Here is a 16,893-nt window from a genome sequence, read left to right as displayed (position 1 = left end):
CTTGACTGATTCTGCCAACAAATGAGCCCCATTCACTTCCATAGTAGGAAAAATAATATTATGGAAGTGAATGGGGCTCATGAATGGTTTGGTTACAAACATTCTTCAAATATCTTAATTTGTGTTCATCAGAACAAAGACATTTATACAGATTTGTAACAACGTGAGAGTTTGTAAATGATGACAGTATGTTCTTTTTTGGGCGAAATATCCTTTTAAATGTGAAAGTTAATCAACTTGAAATTATTTGTAAACTCTTGACTAGTATGGAGTTGCAATAAATAAGTTGGCTTAAGTTATTTCAACTTGATTAAGTCATGAAAGTTGAAATTAATTATTTCAAAGTTGATTAAACTTAACATTTAAGAGCAGCGAGGAATTTTTACAGTGTAGGGATGCACCGATACAAATTTCTGGTTACTTAAAATGACATCTACAAATAATTTTGCTTTTTAGTTTGTCTCATATTATAATGTTCTGAAATCCTAGAAGTTCACATCATATAAACTCTGCACTGTAAAAAGTGAAAGCTGCTCTAAAAAAATTTCCTTCAATTGGTAACACCTAAAATATTTAAACATGTTCAACTTAAAATAAAATTTAAGTTGAAAACCCCTAACATTTTTATGCATTACCAATTGAAGTTTTTTTTTTTTTTTAAGTTGATCCAACTGTCATCTTACTGTAATAATTCTGAACCATTTATAATTCAGTATATTCGAGTTTTGATGTCTTAAGTTTTAAATTCAGCACACAATATGATGTTGATCTTAGATAAACAGCATGTGATGTTTTGTGATGATTTCATAAATGAAGCATCACAGGAATATGATGCTGTCTAATATGAGTTCAGTCTCTTTTATAAAGTGACTCCTTTATAATAGTTTATGTGGGAAGCGTAGCCCTGTCTGATAGGTTTATAAATTCTGCTCATGATGCTGGCTGATCTGGGATGAGTTTATATATTCAGGCAGCCTCCATAGTGAAGACCATCAACACAGCCAAGCCTGAATCCAATGCGTTTTTCACATGGACATGGATGGGAATTAGGCCTGTGGGTGCTGTCTGTACTGGAAAATATGCGTTTTACTATCACTAAACCCTGCTATGATAAAAAGCACTCATTTTGTCTATCTGCTATGGCATTTTTCTAGTGAAAACATCATGTGTCTGCGGTCTCCACCAGCACTAGCCTGATGATGAGGAGGAGGAGGAGGATGGAAAGCTATCTGCTAACTGAAAGATGCTTTACTACATAAACCGCTAACTCTTCCGTACTCTCGGTTTTACTTCGTTTAACGGAACGTAGTTCAATTTCACACTGTTTTTGTTTGTTTGTCTATTTGAACCTTAAATGAGAAAATATAAAAACGTGCAGATATTGACTTAGCTTCGCTAGCTAAGCAGCTGTTGGGGTGCCTGTCAGTAGATGTTTTTAGCAAACCGAGGGGATTCAGCAAAACATTACAGCACGAATCGGGTCGGTGCATGGAGCAAATGAGACCTCTGGTATCCTGAGGGAATGATTTCATTGAAAAGATTAAACGACACATCTCGACTACTCTGTAAAATGAAATGAAATCAGCGTTTGTATATCTGATCGCTTGGATGCAAAAGGTGCAACATACATTTCTCAGAACACAACTTAAAAAATACAAAATAACAGCATACAACTTCATATACGAGCTGAAAACTTGAATTTGACATCGCTGAAATGGCTGCAGAGGCGTTTCCTTTGCACTATCTGGTGTGGAACAATCAATACCAAGAACTGGATCGAGAGCTTGTGAAAAAGCAGGTAAATTGTGTTTTAAAATGGTGTATCGCTTCTTTAAAACTCTGTGGATTTACTTGTATAAAGCAGGTTGTGTTTGTTTACGTGTTATAGCATGATGTGGAGCTGCTGGACCCGCGCGCGCGCACGCCGCTCGAGCTGTCAGTTTGTCTCGGGCACCTGGAGTCCACGCGCGTGTTGTTGAGACACAACGCAGATCCCACACACTGCGGATCACAAGGCTGGACAAGTATTTAACCGAATCACTTGGATCATAATTACATTTTTACTCACTCATGTACTCACACATCACGTTATTTCTTCTGCTGAACAGAAAATGAGTCATAATGTGGTTTTTAATACAGTTAAAGTAGGATGAGGGCTAGCGAGCTTAAAAAATGAACGGAAACTCCTTTAAAGTACCAATGAAATCAAAACTGATATTTTTTTATTTTTTATGTAATATTGCAGTGTATATTATAAACAATTTATCGGTGTAAGTCATTATTAAAAAAAAAAATTTACTCCGCCCCCTCCACCTGTCAGGCTGCTTCCGAAACGCCTACTTCCAGACTATTAGTAGGCAAAAAGTTGTAAGCAGTGTGAGTAGTATGTCCAAATTCATAGTTTTCCAAAGAAAAGTAGGTACCTGGATGACCTACTACTTCCGGCAAGATCCCAAAGTGTTCATTCAATAGACACTTTCCTTTCATTTGAGCCCCCAGGAGTGTAGTTATCCAACGAAGAAGAAGATGAGGCTTAGTTTTATTCAAAAATTTCCAAAGGCAGTAAGGGGCCAATCACACCAAATATGTATTAAATGCTTGGAAACGCAAGGCGTGCCGCACTGCCTTTTTTGGTCACTTTAAAAAAAGAGCAGTGCGGCGCAGCTTTTTATAATGCTTGGCAACCACCAATGCGCTCTTCTGTCAATCAACTTTTGAAGCATGAGCACTCTTTTGCTGTTAACTGTCATATTAGCAGAAGCTTTAAAAAGAGGAGGCTAAAGGGCTCGTTATAGTTGTGCGTAGGTCCTACGGCGTAGCCGCGATGGCGTAGGTTCCGCGTCGGTTGTCATTTATACTTTTGCGTCGTCCTCCGCATCGACGTGCAAACACATGCGCAAACCGCTGGTAGGCAGTATCCACACGTGTAACCACAGTAGCAGCGCAAACGTCAAAGAAGAAGAAGCTTAGCAAGTTAACCCACAAACGAAGAAGAAACAGCAACTTGTTGTGTATGATTTGAGAAGACCAGCAATGATGGAAGTAAATAAACAGCAACTTTTGTTGCAGTTTGAGTTAAATCACTCCTCAACTTGGCTCATCTTTGTTTTTACCGTCGCAAACGGAAATACCTATGACGCAGTTTTTTTACCTGACGGAAGGGGTTCTGGTGGACCAATCACAGTGCTTGCGGTCCGCGTAGAACTGACGCGCTGTTAAAATTTTTGCGAGGTGCACGTCATGCTACGCAGAGCTACGCACAGGCTACGGATAGCCTACGGCGTAGAACTTACGCACGACTATAAATCGGGCTTTACAAAAACTAACTACAAAAAAGAGGAGAGGTGCACAAACACACAGGAGACAGTGAGGGCCTGCAGTCCGGTTGTTCCAAGCAACTGTAAACTTCCATCACCACGATGGAAAGCCCGCCTCTCCCCTCATCAGATTGGACAATGGAAGAATGCGAATAACGTCGGGCGCTTTTCCGCTCTTACTGTGGGTTCACACCAGCTGCGTTTGAGGAGTCAAATTTGCGTCTTGTTTGCCGCTTGAACATCTTGAGTTTACTCCCTTCATTCACGCGTGAAAGGCGCGATTGGTTTACACGGCGCGTTTTTCCGCCAAAGTTAAAAAAATTTACCTTGCGCGTTTCTCTCCAATTCGTACAAACTAGATGCGGAATCGCATCTACCGCGCCGTGCTAAACGTCTCATTCGTGCCGCGAGACCTCTAGACGCGTCTTCACATTGACTTAACATTGAAATCACTCGCGCTCCACGCCTCTACCGCGGCTGGTGTGAACACAGCATTAGCCTGCTTCAAAAACGCGTGCTGCGGCAGGCGGCAAAAACGCAAGGCGTTCGTTGCTCATAACAGCGTGCATAAGGCTCACTGCCTATAGAAAATCATTCAAAAAAGGCGCCTGCAACTGGTGTGATCGGCCCCTAACACAGTAGGCCTTTTTAACATTTGTCTCATGTGATATTTGCACTTTTTACTTCAAGACCCATACCCCAGGTTTGACATCTAAAAAAAAATTGCAATGGCTTCAAAACTGATGACTTGGCTGGCACACAAGTCACAAGGATTACCCTGATTACATATTTGTGGTTCTTTTGTTTTTGACTACCTGAACCTCATATTATAAAAACATCTACCAGTTGTGTTTAGCTAAAAAATAAAATCATATGGATTATAAGCATACACACAGAGAATGTGCGAGTGAGTAAAAGCTGAAAAATTGCCATTTTTATCTTGTCATGTAGATGCAGGTGTTGATGGCAGATTTCTGTGTATAGTTTTGCAGGAGGCAGTCAGCACTGGAGATCCTGAGCTCGTGCAGCTGGTCCTTCAGTACAGAGACTTCAAAAGAGCCACAGAGAGATTGGCTGGTATTCCTGAGCTATTAAGCAAACTAAGACAGGTGATCCAGAAGGGTACATGCACCGAGACATCATTCTCTTGTATTAAGCCATCATTTTGTGTGTGGTAAAAATGGATGCATTTAATGTTTGGGTGGATTTATAAACCTCTCATGAACTTCAGAGACAATTACAGTAGTTACATTCTTCCTTTAAACACATTTACTTATGCCATTTATTCAGAAAGGTTTACAGTAAGTTGCCTTTTGTTGCAGGCACGTGATTTCTATGTGGAGATGAAATGGGAATTTACTAGTTGGGGTAAGTATTAAACCAAAAATAATTGGTACATTTAATGGCACTCACTCTTGACAACCTGGATTGATGCTTTAACCATTTCAGCACCACACGCTTGGACAGCTCCTGAAAATGAATAGTTTTTCTTTCTCTCTCTCTGTCTTTCTTTCTGTCCATTGCTAAGTGCCTCTAGTATCTAAGGTTTGTCCAAGTGACGTATATCGTGTATGGAAAAGTGGCTCGTGTTTAAGGGTTGACACCACTTTACTCGGTTTTGAGCATATGACCTGGCTTAAGGGGCGTCGCAGCTACATTTTTAAAGGTGGAGGTGAGTCCTTCCACCCACACACATACAAACTACTTTAATAAAAGTTGCTAAGAGGGGTTGGTTTACAGAGAGCGGGGCCATGGTGATGGAGGTAGACCACGAGAAACAGGTGGTGTATACAGAACCACTGACCCTGTCCCCACGCGACACTCCTTCGCTCCTCGCCGCCATGCTGCCCTCGCAGGAGAACACGGCCCAGAGGATCACGTCTCCTATAGTGTCCACTCATCTGAATACACGAAACATTGCATTTGAGAGGTATGGGCCTACATTTCCGAATGCATTCAACATTGCACAAAAACAGATTCAGTGCAAAATCAACGTCTGATTCTGCTGACCACATCCAGTCTCACGACCGATCCAGTACCAAGGCGCACACTCACAGACAGGCCAGCAGAAAATACTTTTTTAGGGATTCATTATTAATTACTCTGTAGGTCTGTACGGAAGCACGCGTTAATTCCCTGTTCTCTCTGGCTGTAGAAATAAGTCTGGGATTTGGGGATGGCGCTCAGAGAAGACTGAGGTCGTAAGTGGATATGAAGCAAAGGTGAGTCTGCTACCATTTGAATTCTGTTTCCCAGAGGATGAAAAGATTTTGGCAAAGAGTGAGGTCATATTATTATGCTTTTATTATGCATATTATTATTATTAAGCTTTTATCACTTATAGTTATTGATTTGCACCATGTTGCAAACATGTTGATGTTTGTGCCGTTGCATATTTGCACATTTTTAACAAAATGTTGAAAAGTTTAGATAAATTTATCAGTAAATAATTGCCTTAAAAGGGATAGTTCACCAAAAATGAAAATTCTGTCATCATTTTCTCATTCTCATGTTGTCCTAAGCCTGTACAAACCTGATAAACACAAAGAAAGATATTTTGATAAATGATGCTAAGCACACTTCTGCTTGTAACCAGTGATTTTCTTAATATGAAAACAAATATTATGAAAGCATTGTGATAAATGATGAAGAAGATATTGATGGTACCTATTGAATTTAATCATATTTGTTTTTCCTACTATGGAAGTCAATGGTTACAATCAGCTCACCATCATTTATCATTATCTTCTTTTGTGTTGATCAGAAAAAGAAATCCATACATGAGGATGAAATTTTTTATTTTTGGATGAACTATCCCTGCATTTATAATCAGTATATTGAACCATTTCTTTATATTTTCCTAACCCTTGATGGTAAGAGTCCAGACATCATAAAAATATCAGTCTATACTCATGTTTTCTATTTTAGCCAAGGGAAACATTGTTATGCATGCGTTATGGATATGACAATAAAGGACACGTTTTTGAAATTTGCATGTAACTATAATAATAATAATAATAAATGCTTTAAAAACTTTTACTCTTTCCCGTCGATTAAGAGAAAATGCTCCCCTGTCAATGACGAGTTTTTACTGCAATCCTTTTTATTCCACAATTATCCAATAGATGGGGCTCTTACCCAACTTATAAAACACTAAAGCATCCACTGATTTAAAAACAGTAAAAACTGTGCATGTTTTGATCATAACTCTACATCTGTTCTCTAACAAAAGCCCATTACAAAAATGCAATAAATTGTATTTTTGAATAAACCTCCCCATATTTGATAAAAAGAGGTGATAAAAAGAATACAAATTAGGATGGGATGAAACTTTTTTTAAGCCGAGGGTCTGTTCATTCATTTGATATATTGTATTTTTTTAGTGAAGAGATCAGCTCATTTGCATTTAAAGGCACACCGCGGAACTTTTTGGCCACTAGGGGGCGCTAGACATGTATTTTTCACGTCTAGCGCCCCTAGAGGCCACAAGCGCCGCAGCACTGTCGAAAAGGAAAAGAACTGGCCAACCTTAAAACTTGAAACTAAACTAAAAACTAAGGGCTCTATCTTACACCCGGCGCAATGCGCGACGCAAGTGTCTTTTGCTAGTTTCCACCCTGCGCAATTATAATTTTCACGTTTAGCGCCACGTTGTTTAAATATCAAATGCATTTGCGCCCCCTTTTGCGCCCATGGGCGTTCTGGTCTGAAAACGAGGTGTGTTCAGGCGCATTGTTGGCGCGTTGCTATTTTGAGGCAACTAAAATAGACTACGCCATTGACCAACAAAAATCTGGTCTAAAGTCTAAAGTCAATGGCGCAATGTGTTTTATGTTATTTAAAGAGCGCATTAGTAATATGCGCCTAAACGGGACGACAACGCGGGTTTGCTTATCACATACATGAATGGCAGCAGCACAAAAACGCTTTTAAATATGAAAGATTAAAGAATTGAATGTAAAAGATTATTATTGAGTCTCTTGGACATAAATGAGGACAGATTATGAGACGTTAGAAGGCGCAAAGAGCTGCTTCACCTGCAGTCTGATAAATGCTTTGCTTTAAACAAATGCATCTATTTTTAAACGTTTTTAAATGCTATCTTACGGATTTATTGTACATGATGACACTGTACCTGTGGATATGGTAAGATGAGAAACATTTTAAATAATGCTTTGTAAAAAATCCCGGCCATATGGCGCTGTTCTAGTGCTGAAACGCTTCGGCTCTCTGCGCGTTTGTAAATCCTTTATCTTTTGTTTGTATTTTTAGAATACAAACCTTTTCTTGCATATTTGCTAATCATTTTATGCGATTACATTGATTATGTAAGATATCAATACATTTAGGACAGAAATTCAAAGCCTGATATTTGTACTTCTATGACTAAGAAAAAGAATAAGGCTTTTAAAGGTTTTAATAATAAAAAATTCAATAAAAATGAAAACAACACTTTTTTAACATTATTCTTAAACTGGTGGCTTAGTTCTTCAGTTTACAAGGTCCGTTATCTAAATAGGGATTACGCACAGCGACAGCGCAACTGGCTTTTAAAGGGGATGATAGCTGAGTCTCTCATTGGTTTACTGCACGTTACGCCCAAAACACACCCATTACTCATTAGGAAAATATGTACAACCCTTTTCGACCCTGCGCTCGGCGGACAAACCATTTTTCCCGTTGTTAAAATAGCAAAAGTGGCATCGGACACGCCCATTTAGACCGTGCGCCGTGCGCTTTAGACGATGCGCTAAGATCGTTAAAATAGGGCCCTAAACCTTTAAAAACTAAACGCTAAACGATCAACATTTTGAAGCATCAGGGAGAAACGCAGTCATGTTACAACTTTCTGATGAGGAACTCGTGGCTGAAGCCATTTCTCAATCTGAAGGTTGCAGCCTTCGGATGTCGTATTTCTAAGCTGCATACGTCATCAAGACTGTCTTATTTCAGAATATTAACAATTATAAAGTTGACTATTATGCTTCGCGTCGGGTCCTGATCACACTGTCGGGGCTTATTTCCCAATAACTACCGGCTGCCTCTACATTATCCCGCTTATTACACGGCTACTTGCCACATAAGAAAAAAAAACTGGACATGAATATGAATTTGAAACATTTTATTGGCATATTTGTTTTAAATTAACATTTTTATCCTTCCGCGAAACTTTGCACAGATGCATAAAATTATCGTAATACCTTATTAAGATCCTCTGCTTCATACTCGTCTGTCTCCATTTTTTTCTCTTTAACCAGTCTTTGAGAAGTTTTAATGCCCATTCTGTATTTTTTGTGTGTTGGCTTCGTAGCTGTCATGCTTTATTTTGTCAAGTTCAGTCTCAGTAAGCTGTCTGTGTCTTGTCGTGGTTGTCGAGTGTTTGTCACAAGATGGCGCCAAACAGACAGTAATCTTTATTGATCTTTATTGCCGCGGAGCGATTTTACTCGTGCAAGTAGTCCGGCTATGCGTTATTATTTTGGAGCGGTTATTATTTGAAAAGAACGAACCTGCAAATGTCTCAACTGACCAATCAGAATCAAGCATTCCAGAGAGCCGTGTAATAAACTTAGTTAATCTTAAATTGTTGCAGTATGCTTATGACTTGCGAATGTAATGCTCAGTTTACCTTAATAAACCAGGCTTGATGACGTATGCAGCCTGCATATTTGACCTCCGGAGGCTGCAGCCTTCCAATTGAGAAACGACCAGAAGTATTTCCTTGCCTTTTTCGAAACAAATATTGTTGCATCGTCCCTCTCTCCCTCGCCACCAGGATTTTCCGCAATGACGCTCGTTTTTCCTCTCTTTTGTGTGAAAATTGTTGCTCCAAATCCAAGTAAACCGATGTGTTTAGGTCTGCCGCTTTGTAATACGTCACGCGAGTGACAGCGGAACGCAGCAAATGAGGAAGAGAGAAGAGAGAAACGCTCGGATCTGATTGGTGAATGAATAGGGTTTGGTTTTACACTGTGTGAGTTTGAGCAAGTTTGACTGCTATAGCATCCTGGATTGTAATGTAAATACCATAGACAGTAAAAGAAAGGTAAATACGTAAACACATGAATGCAGCATCTGAATACAGGGAACTATATGCAAGATAATCACGTCATTTATAAAGAAGATCGCATTTATGTATGAATCAAGATCGTGAGTTTATATAAAAAATTGCCTTAAGGGGAATCAAACCCAGGTCGGCCGTGTCCTAGGTCCGTGACACTAACACGGTGCCACAGAGTCACATAATAGAAGTTGCTCTCTACACTCCTTAAGTAGCCTCCAGGAAATTTCAAGTAAAAAAAAATTGTGTTGAGGATTGATTGATTGATTGATTGATTGATTGATTGATTTTATTTTATTTTATTTTATTTTATTTTATTTTATTTTATTTTATTTTATTTTAAAGAGGAAGTGGAGGAAGTGACGTATGCCGTATAGCAGTCGAATTTTGTAGTTTTTTTTTTTGTGCTCTGCTCTGGTTACTACCCGAAACCCTAAGTTTTAAAGTACGAGTAAAAGCGATACAGACCCCGTCAGGCTATGGTGGACATGTCATTCAACCTATTTAAAGTCGATGTACTATCACAAGGGTCTTGAAAATATATTATGAAGGTTGAAAAATGACATGGTGTCGCTTTAAAAGGACACACCAAAAAATTGCACATTTTTGCTCACACCTACAAAGTGACAATTTTAACATGTTTTTATCAATTATATCTATGCTATTTTGAGCTAAAACTTCACATACGTACTCTGGGGACACCAAAGATTTATTTGACATCTTAAAGTCTTGTGAAATGTCCCCTTTAAAATGCTGGTAGGTAAAAAGAGTCAACAGAGACTTTGCATGGGTATTTAACCACCAAATATTGGCATCTGAGAGATATCGTCTGATTAAAAACTTGACTTTTTTAACATTAACATTTGCATGAAATATCCCAATATTGAGTAATACTATAAAGTGTTTTATCTGTTTGTTGTTTATGTGATTTGTGTCTGTAGGTTTACAGTGCCAGTAATGTGGAGTTAGTAACACGTTCTCGGACTGAACACCTTTCTGATCAGGACAAGTGCAAGAGCAAAGGTACATAAACACATCTGTAGATACATTAGAAGGTAATAAACTCGCATGCATTTGGCTTTGTCCTTTCGCACGATTACATTGCTGCTGTCTTCTGCTTTTTCAGGATCCAGAACACCTCTTCAGTCTTTTTTGGGTATTGCTGAGCAGCACATCTCCAGTACTGGGGTGAGTATGATATACTCATGAGACATAATGCTGACTGCAAGTCCCATTATAGATCAGTGGTAGAGCATCAGGTCAGCAGCACAAAGGTTTTGGGTTTGATTTCAATGGAGCATGCATACTGATAAAAATGTATACTTTGAAGTCACTTTGGATAAACGCGTCTGCCAAATGTTTTTTTTAAAAGTGGTAATACTTTACAGTAAGGTCACATTTGTTATCATTAACATTAACCAAGATTAATTAATGCTGTTGAAGTATTGATTATTGTTAGTCAAGTTAATTTTAACATTTACATGTAAAAATGTTTGTATCTATTAACATTAGTTAATGCTCAATGAACTAACCTGTGAATGATCCAATGTATTTGTATTAACATAAAAAATATTTTTTTATTGTTAGTTGATAGCTACCGCATAAACTGATTTAAATTAATGTAACCTTATTGTAAAGTGCAAACTGAAACAAAAATATCTAGTAATGAACTATAATTTTTTTTATTGAATGAACTTTATTTATTCATTCATCTTCATTCTTTAATAAACTTTAATAATAAAGAAACTCTTTAATAATTCAGATTTTGTTTATTTGTGCTACTGGGGCACCATTTGTGACTCTCCTTACAAAAATAGTTTGAACACAGAACACAGATTAGTTTGTTAATTGTGTTTCTAGAGTCAGGTGTCTCAGTGTGCCAGTCCTCATAATCCAACAGCTATCACAGCCGAAGAGTACTTTGATGCAGACTTCAATCTGAATGGCAGAGATATTGGCCGGCCCATTGAACTTACCAGTAAAGTGCAGAGGTACATTTTCTTTGGCAACCATTGAATGCCATGATCTGATCATAATTTAATCAAGTCATTTTGTTTGTTTATCTCTGTATCACTGTCTCTTTCAGGTTTAAGGCCAATCTGTGGTTAAGTGAAGCTCATCCTCTTTCATTGGCAGAGCAAGTAACACCCATCATTGACCTCATGGCGATATCTAATGCCCACTTTGCCAAACTGCGTGACTTCATCACTTTGCGTCTACCGCCTGGCTTTCCAGTAAAGATAGGTGAAAAGACACATCATGTAGATCGAATAAACTTTTCATATTTTAAATAACTGAGCTTTGGAATTTCATCAGAACTATTGTCCTTCTTAGAAATTCCTCTCTTTCACGTGTTAAATGCCCGAGTGACCTTCAGCAATCTTTGTGGCTGTGATGAACCAGTCAGTTCTGTTACTGTACAATCTCCACCGTCTCCACAAGAAGCTCCAGAGCCTGGTAATATGGAGCTCATTTGTTCAGCGATGTATAGAGCCAAGCAGGTGGTTTACTCTTTCCCCTACTGCTTTTAGATCAGGCACCGCCGCTCCTGCAGTGCGAGGTGGACCCGTCTGTGTTTGAGCCTCCACCAGAATATACCCTACTTGGTCCAGGTCGCAGTGAACCAATGAGAGATGAAGATGATAATTTACTCCAGTTTGCCATACAACAGAGCCTGCTGGATGCTGGAACAGAAAGCGACCAGGTGACATCTGTATTTCATTGGCATGGCCATAAATGAGACTATTTGATGCACATTTCAAGCAAGCCCTTTAAGGACCTTACTAAAACTTAAATTCTATTGGCAGGTTGCACATGTTTTAAAGGGACAATATTTTGCCTGTTTTTCAAAATGTAATAGGTGTGCTTAAAATGTTTCTCTGAAGTTTCAGCTCAAAATACCCCACAGATCATTTGTCATAGCATGTCCCAAATGCCCCTATGTGTGTACCTTTAAATGCAAATGATTGACTGTTTTTGGTTAAAAAATGATCTGAATCCTATGAATACAGTCTGAGTCAATAGTATAATTAACTGCATTAACGCTACAACGTGCTAACAAATACATTTAGAAAAGCTTTTGGGTAAAATTAACCAGTCAGTTGGTGGCTGTGGGCGGGGCTTTATCAGTGTGACATCACATTAACAAGATAATCAAAGCAGTATGTCTAATAAGACGGCTTTGGTTTAATGGGGGTTAAAAAGGAGGACTGATTGGATTTTTTTTCACGGCAGAGATCTGGATATAGGCTGTTTGATGAATAATTGAAACAAATTTACTGCCGGCATAACATATAACATTATTTATTCAACCAGCTTTTGTTTTTCTATGCCATAACTAAGACCTCCTTAATATTAACATTAAAAATTCACAATTTTTAAATACTTTTCTGAAAGAGGATCATACATACGCTTTGGCTTTTGTCTTTTTCAGTGTATGGAGTAACTTTGTGTCCCCATCAACCATTTATACATTTAACAAGCAATCAATTAACCTTAATTTGTCTTCACATAACATTTTTATTTAACTAGTCGTCATATATGTGACCATGGACCACAAGTCTTAAGATTTATACATAATCTGAAAGCTGAATAAATAAGATTTCCATTGATGTATGTTTTTTATATATATTAACGGTAGGAAATGTACAAAATATCCAAAGGAACATGATCTTCGCTTAATATCCTTATGATTTTTGGCATAAAAACTATAATTTTGACCCATACAATGTATTTTTGGCTATTGTTGCTACAAACATACTGTGTGACTTATGACTGGTTTTGTGGTCCAGGGTCACACATTACAATATATGTATTGTAAGGAACAAAATCGAATTATTGATCAATTAGCCAGGAAGAAATACTAATCTGAATATCCACCACTAAACATTTAGGGTGATGTTTCCCTCACAATATCTTTGGTGGGTACATCCCGGCATGGCTGTCAGGGCTGTATTGTGTTTTTACACAATCAATACTAAAAATCTTTGCTTTCCAATCATTGGCTCATGTTTTCTATCCTTTTCCTCACTGTAGGTAACCATATGGGAGGCTCTCACTAACACCCGTCCAGTTTCTCAGCCTCCGCTTTATGAGGAAGACTCTCAGCTTGAGAGGTCTGTGTGTGAGGTTGCTAATGCTCTGAGTCAGGTTGTGCTGCATATTGTTTAGCACTTTTAAAATCTGATTGGTTGATATCTCTATATCTCTGTTTCTGACAGGGCGATTCAGGAATCTTTATCTTTATCATTGGCTGGTGACAGTGGGGAGTCAGATCCTGGCCAACCATCCCCATCTGATCCCAACCTCAACTCCCCTCCATGTTACAGCTCATTGGCCGAGCCTCGGGCGCCAGGAGCGTTTGCTGTGGCCAGCAGTTTTGATGAACAGCTACGCATCGCTATGGAGCTTTCATGCCGAGAGCAGGAAGAGTTAGATAGGTAAGACTAAAAAACAACTATAAAATATAGGGCTCTATTTTAACAATCTGAAATGCAAGTGCGAAACGCAAAGCGCAAGTGAGTTTGTGGGCGGATCTTGGGCGCTGTTGCTATTTTCCCAGTGGGAGAAATAACTCTTGCGCCAGGCGCAAATCAATAAGAGGTTGGTCTGAAGTAGGTTCATTATTCATAGGTGTGGTTTGGGCGTAACGTCAAATAAACCAATCAGAACACTATCCAACATTCCCTTTAAACGCAAGGGCGCAAGTTCCATGGCGGGTTGCTATTATTATGACGGTTTTACCAAGCGCACGCCAGGAGCGGTTTACAGCCAAGGAGACCGACGTTCTTGTAAGAGCAGTCAAAGACAGTGAAGTTGTTTTGTATGGGGATAGAAACCCGCCCAAATCAGCGTCGGTTAAACAGGCGTGAGAGGAAATAGCCGCAATTGTCTCATCAGCTGGCATCCCCATCGTACTCTTACAAATCAAGTTCATATACATTAAGGTTTCGTATGAAAACATTTTAATTATTATTTACATCAAATAAACATAATACAGCCACACAACAAACTTATGAAAATATTTTAATTGTTATTTGCATGATAATTTTTAACGCAGCCACACAATTAATAAAAACGATCACCACAATGCTCACCACTATGATTTCCCTTATCTCATGTGTTAATATTTTTTATTGTAACAATTTATGATTTGCAAAAATAACTGTTGCATCTGTGTAGATTAGATAAGCAAAGTGTGTGCGCGTTGTGCACGCTATACATTATGGTCAAGCATGCGCCCTTAAAATACCATAATGAACAACGCGCCACTGACTTTAGACTAGTTTTTTTTGGTCAGTGGCGCAATTGTTTTTTGAAACTGCAAATTAGCATCAGGGATGGTTTGCGCCGGAACACGCCTCCTTTTTTGCGCTGAACCGCCCAGGGAGCGCAAGTTCATTCCCTAGTTTGCCGACGTGCGTCTGTGGAGGGAAAAACCCACTGTGCGCCGGTGCAAAATACGAATGATACATGCGTCACTGACAAAGTCAATTGCGCTGGGTGCAAGATAGGGCCCATAATGTTAAACAACAGAGGAAAAAATACATTTTGACACTGGAAGACATTAGAGATGGTTTAAGAACAGATCTTTCTCTGTTCGCTCTAGCCAATAACATTTCTCTATTTGTTCCCAAAAGGACGAGGAGGGAAGAAGAGGAAGAGCTGGAGAGGATACTGCAGCTGTCTCTCACAGAGAAGTAACTGTAGCAGCGCTAGAACTGGGTTTAAAGGAATATTTATTGGTTGTGTTTTTTTCTGCAATGTTAAATTATTACTCTTCTAGATTCATTGCTCTTTATTTCTTTTCCAAAAATAATAAAGATGGGATAGAAAGAGGAATCGGACAGAGTGTGCGTGTGCCAAGACGAGAGAAAAGAAAAATGTAACGAGATTTTGAAACAAAGAGCAAAGCATGAAATTGTAAATGATATCCTCTCAGTTCCAATGTTTTTTTTTTTTTGTGATAAAAGGTCTTTTAAATCTCATTGTATAATGAAAATGTGAATATAAACTATGAATATTGATAACTACGATAATGCATACAGGTAAAGTACCAAATATATTATTGCCTAAAATATGTTTACCTATGGTGGATGATAATAACATGAAAGTATAACTATTAAATGTTGCTCAAACAAAATGTTTCACAACAATGAGGGTCTTTTTTATTTTGTGCACCTGTAAACACCTGTTATATGTGAGGAATATAAAATAAATAAGCAATTATGGGTGCTTACTTAGGCATACAGCACAACTGCATATATTTAGCATTAAGGTTTAAAAAAAACTTGAAGTGTTAAAGGGATAGTTCACCCAAAAATGAAAATACTGTCATCATTCTCTCACTCTCATGTTGTAACAAACCTTTATAAATGTCTTTGTTCTGATGAACACAAAGGAAGATATTTTGATAAATGTTTTTAACCAAACTGTTCATGCACCCCATCGACTTTGATAGTATTATTTTTTCCCACTATGGAAGTGAATGGGGCTCATATATCAAAATATCTTCCTTCATCCTCATCAGAATAAAAAAATGTATGCAGTTTTGTAACAACATTGGTATCAGAAAATGATGACAGAATTTTGGGTGAACTATCCCTTTACATTTTATGTAAGTAATGACACCTAGGTTGTGACTCTAAGGATAGGATATCCTTAGAGAGACATGACATTTGTTACTGTAGATATACTTGAGCTGCTCTTCAAGTGTCTGTTAATAGATGCAGACAAAAATGAACATCCTTGTTTATTTGTGACCAACAAAGATGCAACATCTGTGGTGTGGTAATTTAAACAAATAGTTTTTATTTACTTGATGATGTCAAAATTATGATGTCATATGTTGAATAGTCTGATGTGAGATGGGACAAAATCTAAATTTTAAAGGGGGAAGAATACAGATGTCTGATTTTCTGGGAAAAATCTAATAAACAAAAAAAGGAAAATTATGGGTAGGAATGCAGTTCATTTGTAAGTTACAATTTAAATGTCATTTAAAATGACATGTAAGATGTCAAGTATACATGTGCAGAATATGTTGACCCTAATTTTTATTTATTTATTTATTCAGCAATTTGGCATGTACAAACATGGCAACAATACACCTTTACATTATGATACATTACCTTACAATTGAAGGATCAGGTCCATACAAAATAAATTAAAATAATAAAATAATAGATTAAAAAAACAGAAAAAAAATGAATAGCTAGGGCTTTTTGTGAGATCATACTCTTTTATTTTGGTAAATAAATAAACTGTGTTTTTGTTTATCATTATATTAAGGGCTTTAAGATAAAAAAACAAATATAATATACACAGGACATTTAAAAAAAAAAAATCTAACATAACACTAATCGATTTCATGCGGCGTTGCGCAGACCGACCGAAGTATGACATCACAACTTTCGAACTGATCTCGCGGTACTTTGATGTCATACCCTGATCGGTCTGCGCAGCGCCGCATGAAGTCGAACACACCTAATATGGGCATCTATAGAGTATGCAATC

General features: G+C 38.0%; 1 protein-coding gene across 1 annotated transcript; it reads left to right on the top strand.

The window, feature by feature from the left end:
• The first annotated feature begins 841 nt into the window (after positions 1 to 841).
• ankrd13d (ankyrin repeat domain 13 family, member D) lies at positions 842 to 15,534 on the top strand. Its single transcript, XM_065266574.2, has 16 exons — positions 842 to 1,798; positions 1,889 to 2,024; positions 4,302 to 4,426; positions 4,640 to 4,685; positions 4,846 to 4,989; positions 5,058 to 5,247; positions 5,473 to 5,539; positions 10,320 to 10,401; positions 10,505 to 10,566; positions 11,239 to 11,369; positions 11,465 to 11,622; positions 11,713 to 11,835; positions 11,910 to 12,082; positions 13,414 to 13,493; positions 13,599 to 13,817; positions 15,018 to 15,534. Exons 1-16 carry the CDS (start codon positions 1,715 to 1,717, stop codon positions 15,079 to 15,081), a joined length of 1,884 nt encoding a protein of 627 aa, XP_065122646.1. The 5' UTR covers positions 842 to 1,714; the 3' UTR covers positions 15,082 to 15,534.
• The last annotated feature ends 1,359 nt before the right edge of the window (positions 15,535 to 16,893 follow it).

Source organism: Paramisgurnus dabryanus, chromosome 16 (assembly GCF_030506205.2).
Source record: "Paramisgurnus dabryanus chromosome 16, PD_genome_1.1, whole genome shotgun sequence".
Taxonomy (NCBI): Eukaryota; Metazoa; Chordata; class Actinopteri; order Cypriniformes; family Cobitidae; genus Paramisgurnus; species Paramisgurnus dabryanus.
This window is presented reverse-complemented; position numbering and strand designations above follow the sequence as displayed.